Source organism: Lithobates pipiens, unplaced genomic scaffold (assembly GCF_037356315.1).
Source record: "Lithobates pipiens isolate NorthernLeopardFrog02 unplaced genomic scaffold, aLitPip1_a1.2 Scaffold_19, whole genome shotgun sequence".
Classification (NCBI taxonomy): domain Eukaryota; kingdom Metazoa; phylum Chordata; class Amphibia; order Anura; family Ranidae; genus Lithobates; species Lithobates pipiens.
This window is the reverse complement of record NW_027507764.1, coordinates 582,941,275-582,967,235: the sequence shown is the minus strand read 5'-3', so window position 1 is coordinate 582,967,235 and position 25,961 is coordinate 582,941,275. Positions and strand designations below refer to the sequence as shown.

Below are 25,961 nucleotides of genomic sequence, written 5' to 3'. Positions count from 1 at the left end.
ACGCCGCTGGCAGCCCGCTGTAATTATACACAGCGGGAGCTGAGCTGTGGGTATCGTGGACTCGATACCCGCCGGTCATCCAGCACAGATCGCTGTTCTGTCAGTAGGGAAGGGGTGGATCTTGTGTCTCTGCAAAGCAGGAACACGGATCCATCTCTTCCCTCTAGTAAAACCTCCCCCCCTCCCCCACTGTACACTAAAACAATGGCTAGGATTAGTTAACCCCTTTGATCGCCCCTGATGTTAACCCCTTCCCTGCCAGTGTCATTAGTACAGTGACAGTGCATATTTTTAGCACCGATCACTGTGTTAGTGTCACTGGTTCCCGAAAAAGTGTCAAGTGTCAGATTTGTCCCCCGCTATATCGCTATCACAAGTTGATGATCGCCGCCATTACTAGTAAAAAAAGAAAAGAAAATATCGCTTAGTTTGTAGACGCGCTAACGTTTGCGGAAAACAATCACTATACACTTATTGGGATTTTTTTGACAATAATATGTAGCAGAATACCTATTGGCCTAAATTGAGAAAGAAAAACGATTTTTGCGTTTTTTTTTTTTTTTTTATTGAATATGTTCTATAGCAGAAAGTAAAAAAAAATTAGCTTTTTCTTTTTTTCTAAATTGTTGGTCTTTTTTTGTTTTTAGCAGCAAAAGAAAAAGGAAAACTTCGAGGTGATCAAATACCACCAAAACAAAAGGTCCATTTGTGGGGAAAAAAGGCACATAAACCTTATTTGGGCACAACCGCGCAATTGTCAGTTAACCCCTCCCTTACCGGGAACTTACACCCCCTTCCTGCCCAGGCCAGCCTTCAGCGCTCTCACACTTTGAATGACAATTTGTATCATTGTTTTCCACACACATCGAGTTTTCTTCTGCTGGTATTTAATCACTGCTGGCTTTTTTATTGTTTGCTAAATAAAAGAAAAGACCGCAAATTTAGAAAATAAATTTAAAAAAAAATCATAATTTGTTCTAAAATTTGCAAACAGGTCATTTTTTTCTCCTTCGCTGATGTGCGCTGATGAGGCGGCACTGATGGACACTGATAGGTGGCACTAATGGGCACTGATGAGGCTGCACTTTTTTTAAATGGCACTAATGGACACTGATAGGTGGCACTGATGAGGCAGCACTGATGGACACTGATTAGTGGCACTAATGAGCCTCCACTGATAGGTGGCACTAATGAGGCGGCACTGATGGACACTGATAGGTGGTACTAATGGGCACTGATGAGGCAGAACTGATGGACACTGATAGGTGGCACTGGTGAGACTGAATTGATGGACACTGATTGGTGGCACTAATGGGCACTGATGAGGCTGCACTGATAGGTGGCACTAATGGGCACTGGAATACAGAAAAGCTGCGCCAGCCCTCTAAACAATTATGTAAAAGAGGTAAAATAATAAAAATATAAATAATTAATATATAAATGATTGATGCAATCAAAAACACCTCAAGTGCATAAGAAACAAAAAAGTGCATAAAAAATGACAATGCAAAAAATCCATTCATAAAAAGTTCATGTGTAAGTCTATATGATTAACAATTACGTTCTTAAATGGAGACACCACAGTGATTCAACACACTCTGAATGCGCACGAAGTGCCCGTCACCATATACTGAGTGCGCTTACCAGAGGGTATATAGATTGGAGCGTTATAAATAGATGGTAGGTCACACCAAAGTAATCCTCCTTATAATGGGTCAGCTCTCCGCATCATAACAGCACTCCCCAAAAGGTAATCTATTCCGTGGTCCCAAAAAGGTACTCAGTGGTCCACAGGAAAGAAAGGAACCAACATAGCGTAATAACGTTGAGACAATTTATTAAAAATAAAAAGTGGCGCACTTACATGTAAGTCGAAAGTATACAGCATATAAAAGTAACTTAAAAAGCCGGCCGGCAAACAGGAGCCCGTCCTCCTCTCCTACAACGTGGTGGCGTCACTGCGTGCCTTCCCAGACACGTTTCGTCATACCTGACGTTGTCAATGGGGAACTAATGGGCACTGATTGGTGGCACTAATGAGGCAGCACTGATGGACACTTATATGTGGCACTAATGGGCACTGATGAGGCAGCCCTGATGGACACTGATTGGTGGCACTAATGAGCCTGCACTGATAGGTGGCACTAATATGGCGGCACTGATGGACACTGATAGGTGGTACTAATGGGCACTGATGAGGCAGCCCTGATGGACACTGATTGGTGGCACTAATGAGCCTGCATTGATAGGTGGCACTAATGTGGTGCCACTGATGGACACTGATAGGTGGTACTAATGGGCACTGATGAGGCAGAACTGATGGATACTGATAGGTGGCACTGGTGAGACTGCATTGATGGACACTGATTGGTGGCACTAATGAGGCTGCACTGATTGACACTGATAGGTGGTACTAATGGGCACTGATGAGGCAGAACTGATGGACACTGATAGGTGGCACTGGTGAGACTGAATTGATGGACACTGATAGGTGGCACTAATGGGCACTGATAGGTGGCACTGATGGACACTGATTGGTGGCACTAATGAGGCAGCACTGATGGACACGTATAGGTGGCACTAATAAGGCAGCACGATGGACACTGATTGGTGCCACTAATGAGGCAGCCCTGATGGACACTGATTGGTGGCACTAATGAGCCTGCACTGATAGGTGGCACTGATGGACACTGATAGGTGGTACTAATGGGCACTGATGAGGCAGAACTGATGGACACTGATAGGTGGCACTGGTGAGACTGAATTGATGGACACTGATTGGTGGCACTAATGGGCACTGATGAGGCTGCACTGATAGGTAGCACTAATGGGCACTGATTGGTGGCACTAATGAGGCAGCACTGATGGACACTTATAGGTGGCACTAATGAGGCAGCACGATGGACACTGATTGGTGGCACTAATGGGCACTGATTGGTGGTACTAATGGGAACTGATGAGGCAGCCCTGATGGACACTGATTGGTGGCACTAATGAGTCTGCACTGATAGGTGGCACTAATGTGGCGGCACTGATGGACACTGATTGGTGGCACTAATGAGCCTGCACTGATAGGTGGCACTAATGTGGCGCCACTGATGGACACTGATAGGTGGTACTAATGGGCACTGATGAGGCAGAACTGATGGATACTGATAGGTGGCACTGGTGAGACTGCATTGATGGACACTGATTGGTGGCACTAATGAGGCTGCACTGATGGACACTGATTGGTGGCACTAATGAGTCTGCACTGATAGGTGGCACTAATGGACACTGATAGGTGGCACTAATGAAGCTGCACTGATAGGTGGCACTAATGGACACTGATAGGTGGCACTGATGGACACTGATAGGTGGCACTAATGAAGCTGCACTGATAGGTGGCACTAATGGACACTGATAGGTGGCACTGATGGACACTTATTGGTGGCACTAATGAGCCTGCATTGATGGACACTGATTGGTGGCACTGATGAGACTGCATTGATAGGCGGCACTGATGATGAGGCACTAACTAGCACCACTGATGGGCACTGATATCCCTGTATAACAGAAGCTTCTGTCTTCTCTCCTCATGCTGATTGTGAGATTAAAAAAATTCCGATAAGCGTCTTGTTTATCATTGGCTGACAGCTGATCACGTGGTAAAAGGCCTCGATCACATCCGATGTGCAGTGCATGACGTCATAGGACCGCCTCCTAGAAAAGTGCGGCCGCGCTGTGTCCGTCATTCGGCTATAGCACAATCACGAAGGGGTTTAAAATGACGGGGGTGGGGGGTAAATTTTCCAGAGGTGAAGTGCTTATTCTGGGCAGAAATTTGACATTTCCAGTTTGCAGATTGTAGAATGTGGAGTCCTTTCACTTCAGACATGTACAGCGAGGTGGTGACGCGCTTATCTCTGGTTTCGTTTATTCTTCACAAGCTTTTCCCTATGGCGGTCACTTCACCACCAGTCCACCACAGCCAGCTCTGTGTCCCCTCCCCCTCCTCCTCTCCGCTGCTTCTCAATCCCTCCCAGACACCCGCTCCCTTCCGCCCAGCTCCCCACCTCCTCCGGTGTACCAAGATGGCGACGAGCGCACTTCCGGCGATGCCCTAGCACTTCCGGGAGTGGCAAGATGGCCGCTCCTGTGAGGCTTCTGTTAGAATTCCGGTAATTTTTCACCCAGCTTTATTGAATAAACACCGCGGAGGACTGAGCGGCAAGGAGAGCGGTACGGTGTGTGCGAGGAGGGGAGACAGGGCATGGGGGAGGGGGGCACAAGAGGGAATGGCGTCTGCGGGTCCCCCCCCTCCATGGATGGCAGGGGCCCCTATAGAGGGTGCTGGGCACTGCAGGAGGTACACAGGCCTTATAAACAGTGTTGGTTCTGTGCATGATGGAGGTTCCTGGCCCTTTAACCCTTTTATGACTAAGCCTATTTTTGGCATTTGGTGTTTACAAGTTAAAATCCATATTTTTTGCTAGATTACTTGGAACCCCCAAACATTATATATATATATATATTTTTTTAGCAGAGACTCTTGAGAATAAAACGGCGATTGTTGCAATATTTTATGTCACACGGTATTTGCGCAGCGGTGTTTTAAACGCAACTTTTTGGGAAAAGGGACACTTTCATGAATTAAAAAAAAACGAAACAGTAAATTTAGCCCAATTTTTTTTGCATAATGTGAAAGATAATGTTACGCCGAGTAAATAGATACCAAACATGTCACACTTTATAATCGCACGCACTCGTGGATTGACGACAAAGTACGGTACCTAAAAATCTCAATAGGCGACGCGTTACATTTTTTTTTTTTTTACGGTTACCAGGTTTGCGTTACAGAGGAGGTCTAGTGCTAGAATTATTGCTCTCGCTCTGACGATCGCGGTGATACCTCACATGTGTGATTTGAACACAGTTTACATACACGGGCGCGACTTCCGTATGCGTTTTCTTTGCTTCGCGAGCTCGCGGGGACGGCGGCGCTTTAAAAATTTTTTTTTTAAATTTCATTTATATTAAAATAACTAAATTGTTTTAAAAAAATAAATAAAAATGTGATGACTTTTATTGCTGTCACAAGGAATGTAAACATCCCTTGTGACAGTAATAGGTGGTGACAGGTCCTCTTTATGGAGGGATCGGGGGTCTAAAAGACCCCTCACCCCTCCTTTACACTTCAATGTATTCAGATCGCCGAAAAACGGTGATTCTGAATACCATATATATTTTTAAAACCGGCGCCATTGGCAGCCGAGTAAACGGGAAGTGATGTCATGACGTCGCTTCCGTGTTTACGATGAGGAGACTGGAACAAAGCCGATTACGGCTTCATTCCAGTTCCTCCCCGGCAGCCGGAGGCGTCGGAGCTTGAATCGGTGCTCCCGATCGAGCGGGAGCACCGGTAACGGCGGCGGGAGGGGGGGGACGTCCCCTCCCGCTCCTCCGGCATAACAGCCGAGTGGCTTTTAGCCGATTCGGTTGTTATGGCTGGATAGCCAATCGCCCTGCAGGTGCGGGCATCATCCCGGTATACCCCCCCCGGAAGCCGAGTACGCAGATCTGCTAACGCTCGGCGGGAAGGGGTTAAGAGGGTGCAGCGGGGAAATACAAGATGGAGAATGGTGACCCCCCCCCCCAATATAGAGATTATAAAAAAAAGCATTGCTGTTACAATAGACCTAGAAAACAATAACAATCCTATATACCCCAAAATGACATAACTAAAAACTACAAATAATGCTTAAAAACAGTGAAAACCGGTCCTATTCACTAATAGAAAAATAATACTACGAATAAACCCCTCTACAGAAAATACAGAGCGATAGCCAATCAAATACACACACAGAAATCTAAATGATGTAAAGTAAATAGAAATCGTCATGGACACCCAATTATTCTATTATTAAATAACAAATATATAAACAAATAAAAGTAACGCACAAAAAAAAAAAAAAATATATATATATTTTAATATAATATAAATATATATATATATATATATATATATATATATATATATATATATATATATATATATATATATATAGATAATTTTTTTTTTTTTTTTTTGTGCGCGTTACTTTTATTTGTTTATATATTTGTTATCCACTTGCTGACCAGGCCTTTCCTGGCACTTTTTATTTACAAGTAATCAGTATTTTTTTCTAGAAAATTAATTAGAACCCCAAAACATATGTATATATATATATATTTTTTTTTTTTTCAGAGACCATAGAGAATAAAATGGCGAACAAATTGCAACTTTTTATGTCACGTAATATTTGCACAGTGGTCTTTCAAATGCAATTTTATGTTTTTTTTTGGAAAAAAAAATCACTTTAATCATTTGCTGACCAGGCCGTTTCTGGAACATTTTAATTACATTTTAATTACAAGTTTGTATTAGTATTTTCTTGCTAGAAAATCACTTAGAACCTCCAAACATAATATAAATTATATATAAATGTAATTTATATTATGTTTGGAGGTTCTAAGTGATTTTCTAGCAAGAAAATACTAATACAAACTTGTAATTAAAATACTAATACAAACTTGTAATTATATAGTGGATATAGATATATAAAAATCACAGTATATCACAAAAGTAAGTACACCCCTCACATTTGTGTAAATCTTTTCATGTGACAACACTGAAGAAATGACACTTGTCTACAATGTAAAGTAGTGAGTGTACAGGTTGTATAACAGTGTCAATTTCCTGTCCCCTCAAAATAACTCAACACACAGCCATTAACCACTTGACCACTGGGCACTTAAACACCCTTAATAACCAGACCAATTTTCAGCTTTCGGTGCTCTCGCATTTTGAATGACAATTACTCAGTCATGCAACACTGGACCTATATGAAATTTTTGTCCTTGTTTTCACACAAATAGAGCTTTCTTTTGGTGGTATTTAATCATCGCTGGGTTTTTTTATTTTTTGTGCTATAAAAGAAAAAATACCGAAAATTCTGTAAAAAAACAAATTTTTCTTTGTTTCTGTTAGAAAATTTAGCAGATTAGTAATTTTTTCTTCATAAATTTTGGCCAAAATTTATACCACTACATATCTTTGGTAAAAATAAGTACAAATTGGTGGATATTATTTGGTCTTTGTGAAAGTTATAGAGTCCACAAGCTATGGTGCCAATATCTGAAAATTTATCACACCTGAAGTACTGACGGCCTATTTCAATTCTTGAGACCCTAACATGCCAGAAAAGTACAAATACCCCCCAAATGACCCCTTTTTGGAAAGAAGACATTCCAAGGTATTTAGTAAGAGGCATGATGAGTTTTTTGAAGTTGTCATTTTTTCCCACAATTCTTTGCAAAATCAAGATTCTTTTTACTTTTTTTTTTTTTTCACAAAATTGTCATATTATCAGGTTATTTCTCACACACAGCATATACATACCACAAATTACACCCCAAAACACATTCTGCTATTACTCCCGAGTACGGCGATACCACATGTGTGAGACTTTTACACAGCATGGCCACATACAGAGGCCCAACATGCAGGGAGCGCCATCAGGCGTTCTGGAGCACCATCAGGCGTTCTGGAGCACCCAGGACAATTCTGACATTTCTCTCCTACATGTAAAAATCATCATTTATTTGCTAGAAAATTACATAAAACCCCAAAACATTATATATGTTTTATTTAGCAAACACCCTGGAGAATACAATGGTGGTCTTTGCAACTTTTTATCTCGCACGGTATTTGCGCAGTAATTTTTCGAATGCTTTTTTTTGGAAAAAAAACAGTTTTGTGCTTAAAAAAAAAAAAAAAACACAGTAAAGTTAGCCCAATTTTTGCATAATGTGAAAGATGAAGTTACGCTGAGTAAATAGATACCTAATATGTCACTCTTCAAAATTGCACACGCTCGTGGAATGGCGGCAAACGTCGCTACTTAAAAATCCCCATAGGCGACGATTTTTTTTTTTTTTACTGGTTATATGTTTTGAGTTACAGAGGAGGTCTAGGGCTAGAATTATTTCTCTCGCTCCAACGTTCGCAGCGATACCTCACATGTGTGGTTTGAACACCGTTTTCATATGTGGGCGGGACTTACGTATGCGTTCGCTTCTGCATGCGAGCACATGGGGACAGGGGCACTTAAAAAAAAACATTTTTTTTTATTGTTCATTTTACTTTATTTATTTTAGTTTGACATTTTTTTCCCCAAAAATAATTTTTTTGATCACTTTTATTCCTATTACAAGGAATGTAAACATCCCTTGTAATAGGAATATGGCATGACAGGTCCTCTTTACAGTGAGATGTGGGGTCAATAAGACCCCACATCTCACCTCTAAGCTGGGAAGCCTGGAAAAAAAAAAAAGATTCTGGCTTTGATCGTATTAGCGATTCGGTAGAAGCACCGGAGGGCGGAGGGCGGCGGGAGGGGGGGGGGTGTCTATGGCTGGGTATTGCAGGGTATCACCGACTATGGCTGGGTATCTCAGAGCATGGCGTTGCAGAGCATTTCAGGGTATTGGCGGGTGTTGCAGAGCATTGCAGAGTGTTGCAGGGTATTGGCGGGTGTTGCAGAGCATTGCAGAGTGTTGCAGGGTATCGGCGGGGGTTGCAAAGCATTGCAGAGTGTTGCAGGGTATTGGCGGGTGTTGCGGAGTGTTGCAGGGCATTGGGGAGTATTTGCAGGGAATTGAGGGGTTAATTTTCGGTGAGCAGCGATGTGGGCACTGCAGATGCAGCCCACATCGCTGCTGACACCGATCTCTTCCCCCTCCGCTGTACCGATCGGTACAGAGAGGGGGAGGGAGGAACCGGCGTCATAACATGACGCCGGCTTGTTTACAAGTGATCACTCCGTCATTTGACGGAGTGATCACGTGGTAAACGGCCGCGATGAGCGGCCGTTTACCGTGATTCGTGATGCGCCGGGTTCACTGGACCCAGCGGTCACGGATGCTCTCGTGTGCGCGCCCCAGGGGGCGCGCGAGAGCAGAATTCTGGGAGGCCTCTCAGAGTTAAACAACCGCCCTGAAGCCGTTAATCGGCAATGGGCGGTTGTTAAGTGGTTAATGTCTAAACCACTGGCAAGAAAAGTGAATATACCCCTAAGTGAAAATTTCCAAATTGGGGCCAATTAGCCATTTTCCCTCCCCCGGTGTCATGTGACTGGTTAGTGTTACAAGGTCTCAGTTGTGAATGGGGAGCAGGTGTGTTAAATTTGGTCTTATCGCTCTCACTCTCATACTGGTCACTGGAAGCTCAACATGGCACCTCATGGCAAAGAACTCTCTGAGGATCTGAAAAAAAGAATTATTGCTCTATATAAAGATGGCCTAGGCCAGTGATGGCAAACCTTGGCACCCCAGATGTTTTGGAACTACATTTCCCATGATGCTCTGGCACTCTGCAGTGTAGTGGAGCATCATGTGATATGTAGTTCCAAAACATCTGGGGTGCCAAGGTTCGCCATCACTGGCCTAGGCTATAAGAAGATTGCCAAGACCCTGAAACTGAGCTGCAGCACGGTGGCCAAGACCATACAGCGGTATAACAGGACAGGTTCAACTCAGAACAGGCCTCGCCATGGTCCACCAAAGAAGTTGAGATCACGTGCTCAGCGTCATATCCAGAGGTTGTCTTTGGGAAATAGACGTATGAGTGCTGCCAGCATTGCTGCAGAGGTTGTAGGGGGGGGAGTCAGCCTGTTAGTGCTCAGACCATACGCCGCACACTGCATCAAATTGGTCTGCATGGCTGTCCTCTTCTTGTTCTTCTTGTTCTTCTTCTTCTAAAAATGATGCACAAGAAAGACCACAAACAGTTTGCTGAAGACAAGCAGACTGAGGACATGGATTACTGGAACCATATCCTGTGGTTTGATGAGACCAAGATAAACTTATTTGGTGTCAGATGGTGACAAGTGTGTGTGGGGTCAACCAGGTGAGGAGGACAAAGAGAAGTGTGTCTTGTCTACAGTCAGGCATGATGGTGGGAGTGTCATGGTCTGGGGCTGCATGAGTGCTGCCGGCACTGGGGAGCTACAGATCATTGAGGGAACCATGAATGCCAACATGTACTGTGACATACTGAAGCAGAGCATGATCCCCTCCCTTCAGAGACTGGGCCGCAGGGCAGTATTCCCACATGATAACCACCCCAAACACACCTCCAAGACCACCACTGCCTTGCTAAAGATGCTGAGGGTAAAGGTGATGGACTGGCCAAGCATGTCTCCAGACCTAAACCCTATTGAGCATCTGTGGGACATCCTCAATCTAATGGTGGAGGAGCACAAGGTCTCCAACATCCACCAGCCCCGTGATGTCATCATGGGGGAGGGGAAGAGGAAAATAATGGTGGCCACACAAAATATTGACACTTTGGGCCCAATTTGGACATTTTCACTTAGGGGTGTACTCACTTTTGTTGTCAGCAGTTTAGACATTAATGGATGTGTGTTGAGTTATTTTGAGGGGACAGAAAATTTTCACTGTTATACAAGCTGTACACCAGGGGTTGGCAACCCGCGGCATGCAAAGCCTCTTTTGTCGGCACTCAACTTCCTCCCCATCAGCAGAGCAGGGAAGTGTCAGTGAGAGACTAATTTATTCCAATTTCAGAATTCCCCCCACACCGCGCCTGCACTGAGGGGGAGGCACTACACCCCCACACATTGTATAGGATGGGAAACGTTTGGTTCTCTAACTTTGCTGTAGCTGCCATCATCCGCTTTTGTGATGGGGAAGAGATTGGGTGCAGTTCTGCTAGGGGGGAAAAGGTCCCTGTTTGCAGGAGGAGGAGGACTGTCACTGCTAAAGCCAATCACAGTCCTGCTACCCCTGTCCACCATCTGGAGGAAGAGGACTCGCTTGGTTGCCACTGCCAATCTCGGAAAGAAGAGATTTCACTGTGATGAGAAAACCCCAATCAGGCGACAGTTTGTGGAATTACTGATGAGCTTCTGGGAACTTTGTTGAAATGTTTACCGAATGTTTGTGTCACTTCCTACTGAGCCCCCCGGCACTCTGTGTCCCTTTTAAGCCACAGCCAGTATTCAGTGCAATGAAAATCACACCCAACTACTTTTTCTCAGCTGTGGGGGCCCAACTTATGATCCTGGACACAGGCCCACTGCTTTCAGAAAATGCCCCTGACCTGAGCTCATCATTGTGCATTCATTCCAGATGCTTGTATGTGACATCCTATACATCCCATGAATCCTATGCATCCCATACGTCATATACATCCCATACAAACATGTGGGCTGGATGCAAGAGGTGGTTCAGCAGAATGAGTGTGCCAGGAAAGGTAGATGTGTCTCATCTCTGCTTCCTTTCACCACTCTCCATATCTTAGATGAGAAGAGGAACATTGGTGGGACAGATGTGCAGGAGGTACAGTGGTGGGGCAGATGAGCAGGGGGTACGGCGGTGGAGCAGGTGTGCAGGGAGGTACAGTGTTAGGGAAGATGAGAAAGGGGGAACGTTGGTGGGGCAGATGAGAAGGGGGGTACGTTGGTGGGGCAGAGGAGAAAGGGGGTACGTTGGTGGGGCAGAGGAGAAAGGGGGTACGTTGGTGGGGCAGAGGAGAAAGGGGGTACGTTGGCGGGGCAGAGGAGAAAGGGGGTACGTTGGCGGGGCAGAGGAGAAAGGGGGTACGTTGGCGGGGCAGAGGAGAAAGGGGGTACGTTGGCGGGGAAGAGGAGAAAGGGGGTACGTTGGCGGGGCAGAGGAGAAAGGGGGTACGTTGGCGGGGCAGAGGAGAAAGGGGGAACGTTGGCGGGGCAGAGGAGAAAGGGGGAACGTTGGCGGGGCAGAGGAGAAAGGGGGAACGTTGGCGGGGCAGAGGAGAAAGGGGGTACGTTGGCGGGGCAGAGGAGAAAGGGGGTACGTTGGCGGGGAAGAGGAGAAAGGGGGTACGTTGGCGGGGAAGAGGAGAAAGGGGGTACGTTGGCGGGGAAGAGGAGAAAGGGGGTACGTTGGCGGGGCAGAGGAGAAAGGGGGAACGTTGGCGGGGCAGAGGAGAAAGGGGGTACGTTGGCGGGGCAGAGGAGAAAGGGGGAACGTTGGCGGGGCAGAGGAGAAAGGGGGAACGTTGGCGGGGCAGAGGAGAAAGGGGGAACGTTGGCGGGGCAGAGGAGAAAGGGGGAACGTTGGCGGGGCAGAGGAGAAAGGGGGAACGTTGGCGGGGCAGAGGAGAAAGGGGGAACGTTGGCGGGGCAGAGGAGAAAGGGGGAACGTTGGCGGGGCAGAGGAGAAAGGGGGAACGTTGGCGGGGCAGAGGAGAAAGGGGGAACGTTGGCGGGGCAGAGGAGAAAGGGGGAACGTTGGCGGGGCAGAGGAGAAAGGGGGAACGTTGGCGGGGCAGAGGAGAAAGGGGGAGCGTTGGCGGGGCAGAGGAGAAAGGGGGAGCGTTGGCGGGGCAGAGGAGAAAGGGGGAGCGTTGGCGGGGCAGAGGAGAAAGGGGGAGCGTTGGCGGGGCAGAGGAGAAAGGGGGAGCGTTGGCGGGGCAGAGGAGAAAGGGGGAGCGTTGGCGGGGCAGAGGAGAAAGGGGGAGCGTTGGCGGGGCAGAGGAGAAAGGGGGAACGTTGGCGGGGCAGAGGAGAAAGGGGGAACGTTGGCGGGGCAGAGGAGAAAGGGGGTTGGGAGGTGAAACAGATTTGCAGGGGGGGGGGGCTACAGTGATCTGAGGTGGAGTTACAGGAATTGGAGCTGGTCTGAGGCGTGAGAATGCAGAATGGTAATTTCTCACGCCTCGTTAGTAGTTTACATCATTTACTTTATAAAGAATCCTTTTCGTGATTAAAGTGGAGTTCCACCCAAAAGTGGAACTTCCGCTTTAAGCACTCCCCCCCCTTTACATGCTACATTTGGACTTCCGCCCATGGACCGCCTAGGCGACTCCTCCTCTCCCTTAGGTGGTACCTCCCCCTCGGCAATCTTCTGGGACGTGCGACAGGTCACAGAAGATTGCCTGTCCACTGGGAGAGCGCAGCGCGACTCGCACATGCCCAGTGTGCGCCCGGCCGTGGAGCCACAAGCTGTCATGGCCAGGTGCCCACAGTTCCAATGGATACACAGAGGAGAGGGAGAGGCGCGGCCGCATCGCTGAGTCGTGGAACAGGAAAGAGACTGTTTGTTAAAAGTCAGCAACTAAACTTTTTGTAGCTGCTGACTTTTAATAAAAAAAAAAAAAAAAGCCTGGAACTCTGCTTTAACTGCTTCCCGACCGGCGCACGACGATGTACGTCAGCAGAATGGCGCGTACAGGTCCATTTAAAATTGCGGCTGTGCCATCTCGTGCGCGCCACCAGTCGGGACCCTTGGGGTCCAACCGCAGTTCGCCCGTGGACTCAAATGTCACGGGGATAGCCGCAATCGTCTCACGGGGAGGGAGAACAGGGAGATGCCGATGTAAACAGCATCTCCCTGTTCTGCCTAGCAACAAGAGACTCTGATCTCTGCTCCCTGTGATTGGAGCAGTGATCTGTAAATCACAGCCATGCCCCCACAGTTAGAAACACGCCCCATAGGACACACTTAACCCCTACACTGCCACCTCCTGGTTAACCCCTTCACTGCCAGTGTCATTTACACAGGATTCGGTGTATTTGCATAGCACTGATTACTTTATAAATGACAATGGTCCCAAAAATGTCCGATGTGTCCGCCATAATGTCGTAGTCATGATAAAAAAAAATCGCTGATCGCTGCCATTACTAGTAAAAAAAAAAAAATGTATTAATAAAAATGCCATAAAACTATCCCCTATTTTGTAAACGCTATAACTTTTGCGCAAATCAATCAATAATCGCTTATTGCGATTACATTTTTTTTTTTTACCAAAAATATGTAGAAGAATACGTATCGGCCTAAACTGAGGGAAAAAATTTTTTAATATATTTTTGGGGGATATTTATTATAGCAAAATGTAAAAAATAATGCTTATTTTTTCAAAAATGTCGCTCTTTTTGTTTATAGCGCAAAAAATAAAAACCGCACAGATGATCAAATACCACCAAAAGAAAGCTCTATTTGTGGGCCAAAAAAAGGACGCCAATTTTGTTTGGGAGCCACGTCGCACGACCGCACAATTGTCAGTTAAACAGACGCAGTGCCGAATCGCAAAAAGTGCTCTGGTCTTAAGCCAGTGTCCTATCATATAGTTTCCCCCGTCGGATAGTGTCCGCTGTGTACTGCGCATGCCCAGTACACAGCACACACAGGTTCCGAAAATAGCCGAAGATGAACGGCGCCTGCGCCGTGAGTCCAGGCTCTAGCCCCACCATCCAAGTGGACATAGAGTTGGAATAAAAAGAGCCGAGCACAGCGTGGCAAGCGAAGCGTGGCGAGCGGCCCTCTAATGTCGCCAGCCCTATGTCCGCTTGGATGGTGGGGCTACCACCTCAACTCACAGCGCAGGCGCCATTCATCTTCCGAAAGCTTCTTCTGCTCCGTACTGCGCAAGCCCTGCGCATGCGCAGTACGGGGCGGACAGTATCCGATGACAGGACACTATATGACAGAACAGCGGCAAAATGGTCCGGGGCTTAAGTGGTTAAGAGTGTGAAGTTGTCTCTTTTTTTTTTTTTGGTTATAAAAGCAGCACCCTTATTTTCTTGGAAAACATTTTTCGACACACTATGCTCAAAAGTTTGCCTACCCCTGATGTACACTCGCTACTTATACATTGTAGCAAAGTGTCCTTTCTTCTGTGTTGTCGCATGAAAAGATAGAATAAAATGTAAGGGGGGGGGTGTACTCACTTTTGTGAGATACTGTATATCATTTTTAAGCAGCGACCCTAGAGAATAAAATGGCGATCCTTGCAATATTTTATGTCGCGCTATATTTGCGCAGTGGTCTTTCAAACGCAATTCTTTGGGGAAAAAAATACACTTTTTTTAATGAATAAAAAGAAAAAAAGAGAGAGACACAAAAAAGCACTAAAGTTATAAAGTTACTCCAGTCTTTTTGTAGAATGTGAAAGATGATGTTACGCCAAGTAAATAGACACCTAACAGGTCACGCTTTAAAATTGGCGCCATTCTATGAGTGTGTGCATTAATGGCACTTAAAAATCTCCATAGGCAGCGGTTTAAATTTTTTTCACAGGTTACCTGTTTAGCGTTACATTATCGGTCTAACGCTAGAATTATTTCTCTCGCTCTAATGTTGGCGACAATACCTCACGTGTGTGTGGTATGAACGTTTACATATGTGTGTGCGACTTATGTATGCGTTCCCTTCTGCTTTTTTATTTTTTTTATACTGTCCTTTTCATTTTTTTGTTTCACTTTTATTCTTATTACAAGGAATGTCCTCCTTATGGGGTGATCATGTAATAGAAATAAGGGGTGACGGGTCCTCTTTATGGGGGGATCATGTAATAGAAATAAGGGGTGACGGGTCCTCTTTATGGGGAGATCATGTAATAGAAATAAGGGGTGACAGGTCCTCTTTATGGAGAGATCATGTAAGAGAAATAAGGGGTGACAGGTCCTCTTTATGGAGAGATCATGTGATAGAAATAAGGGGTGACAGGTCCTCTTTATGGAGAGATCATGTGATAGAAATAAGGGGTGACAGGTCCTCTTTATGGGGAGATCATGTAATAGAAATAAGGGGTGACAGGTCCTCTTTATGGGGGATCATGTAATAGAAATAAGGGGTGACAGGTCCTCTTTATGGGGGATCATGTAATAGAAATAAGGGGTGACGGGTCCTCTTTATGGGGGGATCATGTAATAGAAATAAGGGGTGACGGGTCCTCTTTATGGGGGGATCATGTGATAGAAATAAGGGGTGACGGGTCCTCTTTATGGGGGGATCATGTAATAGAAATAAGGGGTGACAGGTCCTCTTTATGGGGAGATCATGTGATAGAAATAAGGGGTGTGAAACCTGCCACCGCCAACCAGTGCAACCTGCCACCGCCAACCAGTGCCACCTGCCACCGCCAACCAGTGCCACCTGCCAGTGCCTATCAGTGCCACCGCCAACCAGTGCCACCTGCCACCGCCAACCAGTGCCACCTGCCACCGCCAACCAGTGCCACCTGCCACCGCCAACCAGTGCCACCTGTCACCACCAATCAGTGCCACCGCCAATCAGTGCCAACTAGTGCCACCGCCAACCAGTGCCACCTGCCAACACCAACCAGTGCCACCGCCAATCAGTGCCATCTGCCAGTGACAACTAGTGCCACTGCCATCCAGGGCCACCTGCCATCACCAACCAGGGCCACCTGCCACTTCCAAACCAGTGCCACCTGCCAATCAGTGCCACCTACCAATGCCAACCAGTGTCACCTGCCAATGCCATCTGGCAGTTCCACGTCCCTGCCAGTGGCAACCAGTGCCACCTGCCAGCACCAACCAGTGCCACCTGCCAGTGCCATTGCCAATCAGTGCCACTTGTCACTACCAATCAGTGCAACCTGCCAGTGCCACCTGCCAGTGCCACCACCAATCAGTGCCAACTAGTGCCACCGCCAACCAGTGCCATCTGCCATTGACAACTAGTGCCACCGCCAACCAGGGCCACCTGCCAGTTCCAAACCAGTGCCACCTGCCAATAAGTGCTACGTGTCACCTGTCAGTTCCAAACCAGTGTCACCTGCCAGTTCCAAACCAGTGTAACCTGCCAGTGCCATCTGGCAGTTCCACCTGCCAGTGCCACCTGTTGCCAGCCTTACTCTTTCTGGTCAGCCCATAACCCTGATGTAACAGCGTTTCATTGGAGTTATTGACTGGGTGCTCCATTGTGAGTTAGGGATAGGGGGTGAAAATGAGTGGCCTTACCCCGGGAGCTGACAATCCATACCACTAAAAAAAAAAAAAAAAAAAAACTGGCTCCTAACTTTTTTAACTGGCTCCTAAATTCAAAGCAAATTTGTCAACCCCTGATATAGAAGATACAGGGCCCTATAGAAGAAGCAGGCTGGTGACCCCATTATAGAGGGTGCTGGGCCCTATACAGGATGGAGGCTAGTGACCCCATTATAGAGGGTGCTGGGCCCTATACAATATGGTGGCTGGTGTCCCCATTATAGAGGATGCTGGGCTCTATACCATATGGAGGCTGGTAACCCCATTATAGAGGATGCTGGGTTCTATACCATATGGAGGCTGTTGACCCCATTATAGAAGGTGCTGGGCCCTATACAAGAGGGAGGCTGGTGTCCCCATTATAGAGGGTGCTTGGCTCTATACTAGATGTAGGTTGGTGACCCTATGAAGGGTTCTGACCCTATACAAGACAGAGGCTTGTGACACCATTATAGAGGGTCCTGGACCCTATACTAGTTAGATGCTGGTGACCCCATTATAGAGGGTGCTGGGCTCTATATCAGATGTAGGGTGGTGACCCCATTATAGAGGGTGCTGGGCCCTATAGAAGATGAAGGCTGGTGACCCTGTAGAGCAGGGGTACCTAACCACTGGCCTGCGCCTCATGTGGCCTGCCACCTCCTGCTCTGAGATGATGGGTGGGCAGGCAAAGATTGCGGGTTCCTGACTCCGCCATCCCAGAGCATCAGTGTGAAGAACGGAGCCGGCACTGGAGGAAGCAGAGCTGACGCTTCCTGTATAGCTCCTGTCACAGGCAGAGTGATACCAAATGTACTACGCCTGTGACAGGAGGCGGCGTGATACAGGGAGCATCAGCTTTGCTCTCTACTGCAGCCTCATGCTTCCTCCAGTGCCAGCTCCTGTCACACTGATGCTCGGGATGGTGGGTTGGGAACCAGCCAGCAGGACCCACCAGCAGTACCAGCCAGAAGTACTAGCACTGGAGGAGAGCCAGAAGCAGCCACCAGCCATACCTGCCTGGGGGACAGCAGCAGCCAGTGATACCTGCAGGAATCCTGAGGAAGAAGTGAAGATTGAGGTCAGTTGAGATGCAGGTACCGCAGTGCATCAGTGTGAAAGCAGCCTTAGGCCACTTTCACACGATCGGTCTGATTGGACCGGAGGGCCCATAGAGCAGAGCGGGCTGTGTCCGTGTCTGCATATGCAGAGTGGACACAATCCTGACATCAGCCAGCTTCGCTCATTGTGGCCCGAGATGGGTTGCCAAGTCGCTAAAGTGGCCCTCGCCTTGGTACTTGGCCCTATGCAAAATGGAGGCTGGTGGCTGTATAAAGGATTCTGGGCTCTAAACAAGATAGAGACTTGCTTTACAAAAAAATATTTACTTCCACCCCTGACTGGAAGTGACGTCATGGCGTCGCTCTGGTCCTCCTAGATCATAGAGGTGATCAGAGACTATCTGGTCTCCGTTCATCTCTATGGCCAGCCGCGTAAACCGTCAGGTTGATTCCTGGGCTCCTCTGTAAAAATAGTAAGCCCAAGAAACTCTGGTGAGTGGGGGGGGGTGGGGGTGGGGAACGACCCCTCCTGCTGCCGCTTCTGAAAGCGATCCAGCAGCTAATTGGACGCTCAGACCGCTTTCATGAGAGAGAGAAAAGCCGGCTGGGAAAAATAATATACCGGTATACCTTCAGCCATAACCCCGGTCGGTAAACCACTTGCAAGCCACAACGTATATTTACGTATTGCGGTCGGCAAGTGGATAGTCTTATAAATAAGTCTGTGAAGGTTCTCGTTTCTCCAGATCATGGAGTATCTAGTAGTAGTTGGTCATATTGAACTGGACTTCTGTGGTGATGGTGATGTTTTGTAGTTTCTTCAAACCGCTTATTTAGTTCTAATGATTGTCAGGAAGATGTCCCAGAATTTATACCCACACAAGGAGCCCCTCCACAGGCAACGCCAACACCTTCATTCAACCACCATGCAATGTGTAGATGCTGATTTACCGGGATGCCTGTAGTCACTTGATTTTGTATCTAGTAGTAGTCAGTCACATTGAACTGGGCTTGTTCTGTGATGTTGAAGACCAAGGCTTAACAAATCCCAGGCGCCAGGTCACCATAGCCACCAGAACCTGGCACCCCGATTTTTGCTCGGAGGGGGGATGGGGGGGGGATTTGCACTAGGAGGGGGATTTGGGGCTAGGATTTACGCTAGGAGTAGGGATTTGGGGGAAAGGCTTTGCATTAGGAGGGGGTTTTGGGGGAATGATTTGTACTAGGAGAGGGATTTGGGGGAATGATTTGTACTGGGGGGGGGGATTTGTACTAGGAGGAAGGAGTATTCGTTCTGGGACTGGGGGGAAGAGTTCCACTAGGAGTGGGGATTTGGGGGGGAGAGTTCCGCTAGGAGTGGGGATTTGGGGGGGCGAAGAGTTCCGCTAGGAGTGGGGATTTGGGGGGGCGAAGAGTTCCGCTAGGAGTGGGGATTTGGGGGGGGCAAGAGTTCCGCTAGGAGTGGGGATTTGGGGGTCAAGAGTTCCACTAGGAGTGGGGATTTGGGGGGGGAAGAGTTCCGCTAGGAGTGGGGATTTGGGGGGGAGAGTTTTGCTAGGAGTGGGGATTGGGGGGGAAGAGTTTTGCTAGGAGTGGGGATTGGGGGGGGGAAGAGTTTTGCTAGGAGTGGGGATTGGGGGGGAAGAGTTTTGCTAGGAGTGGGGATTGGGGGGAAGAGTTTTGCTAGGAGTGGGGATTGGGGGGAAGAGTTTTGCTAGGAGTGGGGATTGGGGGGGGGAAGAGTTTTGCTAGGAGTGGGGATTGGGGGGGGGAAGAGTTTTGCTAGGAGTGGGGATTGGGGGGGGGGGAAGAGTTGTGCTAGAAGAGGGGATTGGGGGAAAGAGTTATGCTTGGAGTGGGGATGGGGGGAGAGTTACACTAGGAGAAGGGGATTTGGGGTGAAAGGGTTTAGCTAGGAGTGGGAATTTTTGGGGAAGATTTACACTAGGAGGGGGATTTGGGGGGAGGATTTACGCAAGGAGGGAAGATTTGGGGGTGGGGGAGGGTTTGTACTAGTAAAGGGATTTGGGGGAAGGGTTTGTACTAGGAAAGGGATGGGGGGGAGGGTTTGTACTAGGAGAGGGATTGGGGGGCATTTATCCTTGAAGGGGGAATTTGGGGGGAGGATTTGTACTACGAGGAGGGATTTGGGGGAGAGGATTTGTGCTAGGAGCAGGGGGCTTGGGGATTTGCACTAGGAGCGTAGATTAGGAGGGGGGATTTGTACTAGGGGGGATTTGGAGGGTAGATTTACACTTGAAGGGGGGATTTGTGGTTAGGATTTAAGCTAGAAGGGGGGATTTGGGGTAGAGGATTTAGGCTAGGAGGGGGGATTTGGGGGGGAAAGCTGGCTCCAACTTTTTTGGCTGGCTTCCAGATTCAAAGCAAGTTTGTCAAGCCCCGTTGAAGATGTTTTTTAGGTTTTTCAATTCAAACAAATCTCATTTGTGATGGGACTATAAATAGTCTAATACAGGAGGTTTGTTATTGGCCAGATCACCAGGTGAAAGCGAAGGGGGAAAAAATCCTAAATAAATTTAAATCTATTACAATATGTTCCATTTTTTTGGCTTTGGGTGTAACCGCTTGCTGACCGCCCCAGGAAGTGGTGTAAAATCTGCCTCTTTAGACAGAAATAAAAACCAAACGAACTCCTAACTCTTCCCCAATCCATTCCAAAACTTAAAGTATAATTTATCAAATATGACCTTTATTATTGGGAACAGATGGAACGTTGCTGCCGTCACTACTAGGATATTCCAACGACTCGAAACCCAGAGTTGTAGCTGAACGGTCTCTGAGAATCTCTCACAATGTACAGAACTGAAAGGGAACATTCAAACATACAACGTAGAATACAGCCATGGAATGCCAACAAGTTTTGGCTCTTCGGGCCTTAGTCGTGGCTTAAAGGCTAGGATTAAGGCGTGAATGGCCGAAACACGTTGGAATTTTATGGCTGTATTTTTTTTTTATAATTGTTTTATGGAAAGCTGCATAGGTTTTTGCATGGCAATCCAGTAGTACTGCTGGTAGTTCCGTCTTTTAGCCACGATACAGGATGTTTACAATGCAGACTCCAGCGTTATTTCTGGTTTCAGGTTGCAGAGTCACTTCCTGTTGGTGGAACACATTGATAGTAGAGCTGCACGAGTAATCGTTAAGAATCGTTATTGCAATTCCCCCCCCAAGGTAGTATTTCCCGATTTTTTTTTTTTTTTTTTCTATGCAGAGAATTCTCTCTGCTTTGCTGAAGCCCACAGCGAAAAAAACAGGCAGCCAAGGATCACAACATTCTTTAGCATTGAAACTAAGTATAAACATTGTAACGATTTGTCCTTTACATCAAAGGAATAGACTTTGGTGTGTAAATGAGGAAAGTTTAACCACTTAAAGTGGTTGCAAACCCTTACAACACACGTTGACATACAGGTAAGCCTAGATTAAGGCTTACCTGTAGGTCCAAGAAATATCTCCTAAACCTACACGGTTTAGGAGATATTTGCCGAAAAAAACAGGCACCACTGTCTACGGCGCATGTGCTGTAGACAGCGGTGCGCAGGCGCACTGAGCGCGCGGCGGTTAACGGCGATATGTCGCGAGCGGGAGTGACGTCATCGCGGCCTCGCCGAATGACAGCGGCAGAGCGGCGAGACCCACCGAGAAGATGGACGCTTCGGACTACAGGGGACAGCGGTGACATCGCTGGCTCCTGTGTCAGGTAAGTGACACATAATGGACTACTATGCGATGCACAGTAGTCTATTATGCTTTGCCTTTGCAGGGAATGAAAGAGGAAGTAAACTTATCAGGGTTTACTTCCTCTTTAAACACTAAAACTTTTGCTGACTAACTTGGTTTCAAGTTAAAATCATTTTTTCTCTTTTTTTTACTAGAAAATTACTAAGAACCCCCAAACATATATATATATATATATATATATATATATATATATATATATATATATATATATATAGATATATCTATTTTAGTAGAGACCCTAGAGAATAAGATGGTGGTTGTTGCAATATTTTATGTCGCACTGTATTTGCGCAGCAGTCTTTCAAATGCATTTTTTTTGGAGAAAATTACACTTTAATGAATTTTAAAAAAAAAAAACTAACCAGTAAAGTTAGCCCAATTTTTTTATTTTTTTTTGTATAATGTGAAAGATTTTACGCCGCGAGAATCGTGAGAGAATCATCATCTTTATTCTAAGCAAAAAAAATCGTGATTCTAATTTTGGCCAGAATCGTGCAGCTCTAGTTGATAGTGCCGATTATGGCTACATCCGGCTCCTACCACTATATAAGGTGTCGTACACACGTGAGGCCACACCCCTGATGGCGTCTATATGATGAAACGCGTTGGGTGGAGCTTGGTCACATGACGTTGCCGTGCCGCGGAAGTCGGCTATCTTAACGATTGAAAACTTTCTTGCTGCTTTCAAATCTTTCGAGTATCAGTGATACTGCACTATGCAGTGTCCTTTATCTCTGCACCCTGCATGAGTTGAGGTCCTTTTTTAAATATTTTTTTTTTTTTTGTTGGAAGCCCTCCAGGTAGTGAGGTTAAAGACATCCGGTGACCCCGTGGATCTTGTGACTTGGAGATGGTTTAATTGAACGTGTTTGATCATTATATTGACTAAAGGTCGACCGATATATCCGCCGGCTGATATTTGGCATTGTTGTTAGCCCAAAAGCGCTTGAAAAACGTCCCAGTGTGAAAGGTGTCTGTTAGGTTTTATGAGCTGAAGGGAAAAAAAAGGGGGGGAAAAAAATCGGCATCATATATTGACCATCGGCCGCCACAATTTCTAAATATCGGCATCGGCCAGAGAAAAACCCATATCGGTCAACCTCTAATATTGACCACTATATTGGATGGTCCACTATCGAGGGTACACCTTTTTCCAATTGTTTGCTGTGACCCGCCAGCCCCACTAACTTTAAGGGGGATTTACAGGTACGCCCATTTGCCCACCGCTGCCATTGTGCCGACGTATATCGGCGTGCAGCAGTCGGAAAGTGGTTAACAAACCTCCTGAGGGCTTCACAGAACAGCTGTATTTATACTGAGAATACATTACACACAGGCAGACTCTATTTACTAATTAGGTGGCTTCTGAAGGCAATTGGTTCCACTAGATTTTAGTTAGGGGTATCAGAGTGAAGGGGGCTGAATACAAATACCCCCCCCCCCCCCACACTCTTCAGATAATTTCTTTGTAAAAAAAATGTTGAAAAGCATTTATCATTTTCCTTCCACTTCACAATTATGTGCCTCTTTGTGTTGGTTCAGAACATGAAATCCCAATAAAATACATTTACGTTTTTGGTTGTAACATGACAAAATGTGGAAAATTTCAAGGGGTATGAATACTTTTTCAAGGCACTGTACTGGAGTGCCAGCTTTCCATTGAAGTCTAACCTTTTTTTTAATTTTTTTTTTATTATTTTTTTTTTTTTTTTGCTGTGGGGAAAAAACAGAAATGCAACATGTAAATACATTTTTTTTATCATTTTATTGATGCGCTGCACAGTGTTATTTGCCGTCAGTCTGACCATTACCATTTCTTTATTTACAGGTGTTACCCCGTTTCCTGGGGTATGGGACGTCTCGGAGTAAAGTAAAAAAAATGTCTCGGGTAAGAAAGATCCTGCGGTTGGATTCCTCTACGGGGGCGGAACCTGCGGACTCTCCATCTCCTGAAGACCCCTCGACTTCGGCTGTGAAATCCGGGCCGAAAGCGCTCAGTAGCATGGCTCAGACTTATTTTCCATTCAGCCTTCTGCCGGTGGACTGCCAGCTACACATCTTCTCTTTCCTCTCCGAAATAGAAAAGTGCACGGCGGCCCTGGTGTGCTCAGACTGGAGCAAGCTGATGCGCACTTCACAGCTTTGGAGGGTGGCGGACTTCATGAGGCTCGGGGCCTTCCTTTCCGGCATGGACGGGGTGCTCGTGTCGGTGAAGGAGTTCGAAAAGTGGAAGGAGTGGGTCCACCAGTACGCTTACCACCTCATATCCCGCAGTGCCAGCCTGCTCGTCCTTCGCGCCAGTTTCGACTTAGGAGATCAGAGGGCTAGGTGGGCGGAGTTCCTCCTCCAGTTCCTAGACAGCGTTCACTGCGGGAAACTCCAGGAACTTGAGCTGAACTGGACTCTGACGCATTTGGAGCCGCTCGATTTCTACCCTCTAGGTAGCATGGCTCAGATCTGTCTTGCAAAGACCGACCAGTTCAACAGCTTCCAGACTCTTTTCGAACGGCTCACCCGCAGCTCGCCAAAGCTAAGCCGCATGAAACTACCTTTCGATTGGTCCGAACACTCGGTGTCCCTTCTTAGAAACTTTCAACACCTCAACACGCTGGAACTCAACTACTTCTGGGTCTTCAAGAGCGTACGGCCGGAAATAATGCAGGAACTCACCAGATCGCTCCCGAAGCTAAAGACTTTGATCCTACAAGTTCTGGTCCCGGTGAAGGACTTGGGGGTCTCTTACCCCATAGAATCCAGGTCCTTGGAAGTTTTAGACGTTTCTCAGAGCCGCGGGCTGGTGTTCAGCCACTTGGATTTACCATCTTTGAAAGAATTGAGGATTAAGAAAACGATAAGGGGGATCATTCTCAATCGCAGGACCAGAGTGGCCGTTCAGACTCGCTGGGCTTGTTTGTACGACCTTCTCAAGGCCGGTACTCCTCAGCTTCAGGTGTTCAACTCTCACATATTGCTTCCCACCTGGCAGACTCACAATTACCTAGAACTCAGCGAGGTCCTGCTACAGTCCTGCTACTGTATACACCACACTGATACCTGGCTGCTCTAAAGAGGACTGACTTGACCACACTCCCTTCTTCTACACCAGGCCATGATTAGACAGCTGACCCAGAAGTTGTTAAGATTGGGACTTTTATCAGGGCTGAAAAAAAAAAAGAAAAGTGCCAGCAGGACTGTGTGCTTCCATTTTTCCAACCATAGAAAAGGCTAAAATTAAAAAAAAAAAAAAAAAAAAAAAAAAGTGAGCTTAGTGTTGAACTTTTTAGGAATGTTGTCTGTCTGATGGCCAGAATTTTTGCATTCGTGCTTTTATCCGGATCTGGACAGTCCCAGAAACCAGGCAGACAATGGTTGAAAAAAATGTCTAACTTTTTAAAGATACATTTTTTTTTTTTTTTTTTTCGATACAGTCGATACACACCCTTTTTCTGTTTTGCATATATTTTATTTTATTCTAAGGGTCAGGATGAAAAAAATTAATATAAAAAAAAAAAAAAAAAAATTTTTCTTTATTTTAGTTCATTGGATATTAATTTTGGTTCACTCTTCCTGGCGCTCTTAGTGGCTTTTTACATACCAGTTAAAATCAGTATTGTTTGCTAGAAAACTACTTAGAACACCCAAACATATATACATTTTTTTTCTCCGACTGACACAGCTCCTCTCTTAGACCATCGGGTTGTAATGCCACCTTCAGGAGGGGACTAGGCATTACATGTTAACATGTGATAATAAAAACTAGAACTTTTTAGTTCCGCCCAAGGGGGCAGTCCCTTGGGTAACAACCCCCCAATCTGCCATGGAGATAAAGGAAAAGGTCTGGTGTCCCCAGTGACACACTTCCATCCCTGTAACATATAACAAACAACAAAGGATTCGCACTGGGACTTTAAATGAAGTGGGTACTGTTTCCGCCCGTAAACATAACAGTAGTAAATATAGTATATGGTTTATTCAAGTACAATTGTTTACATGGATAAATAACACCAACGGTTGCCAATTAAAAAATATATAAACAAGGAGTATTGGTACATAAATGTAGAAGTAGTACATGGTACACGGGCATCATACTACCCGACTAGTTTCGTGAGATCCAGCTCGCTCTTCAGGGGTGGATGTGTGTAACAATGTACCACTGAGCTTGGCCATGGCTCCAGGTGTGCGGCCTCGAGACGGCGGCAGCAGATGCCTCCCCAGGGAGCTGAGGGGGCAGAATCAAATGGGACCCCATCCAGGGCCAAACGGAGAGCAGGCATGGCAAAGGTGTAGTGATGTATCCCTAGGGTCCTCATTGGTCGATAACAAGTATAGGCTGAGTAAGGTG

At 46.5% G+C, this 25,961-nt stretch overlaps 1 protein-coding gene across 2 annotated transcripts; it reads left to right on the top strand.

The window, feature by feature from the left end:
* Positions 1–4,106: 4,106 nt before the first annotated feature.
* On the top strand, positions 4,107–24,878 carry LOC143997717 (uncharacterized). Of its 2 annotated transcripts, none has more exons than XM_077493498.1 (2): positions 4,107–4,160; positions 23,448–24,878. In XM_077493498.1, the coding sequence occupies exon 2, from the start codon at positions 23,499–23,501 to the stop codon at positions 24,684–24,686; it is 1,188 nt and encodes a 395-aa protein (XP_077349624.1). In that variant the 5' UTR covers positions 4,107–4,160; positions 23,448–23,498; the 3' UTR covers positions 24,687–24,878. The 2 variants fall into 2 exon arrangements, with proteins under 2 accessions (XP_077349624.1, XP_077349623.1); XM_077493497.1 differs by having other exon boundaries at positions 4,107–4,221.
* Positions 24,879–25,961: the final 1,083 nt, after the last annotated feature.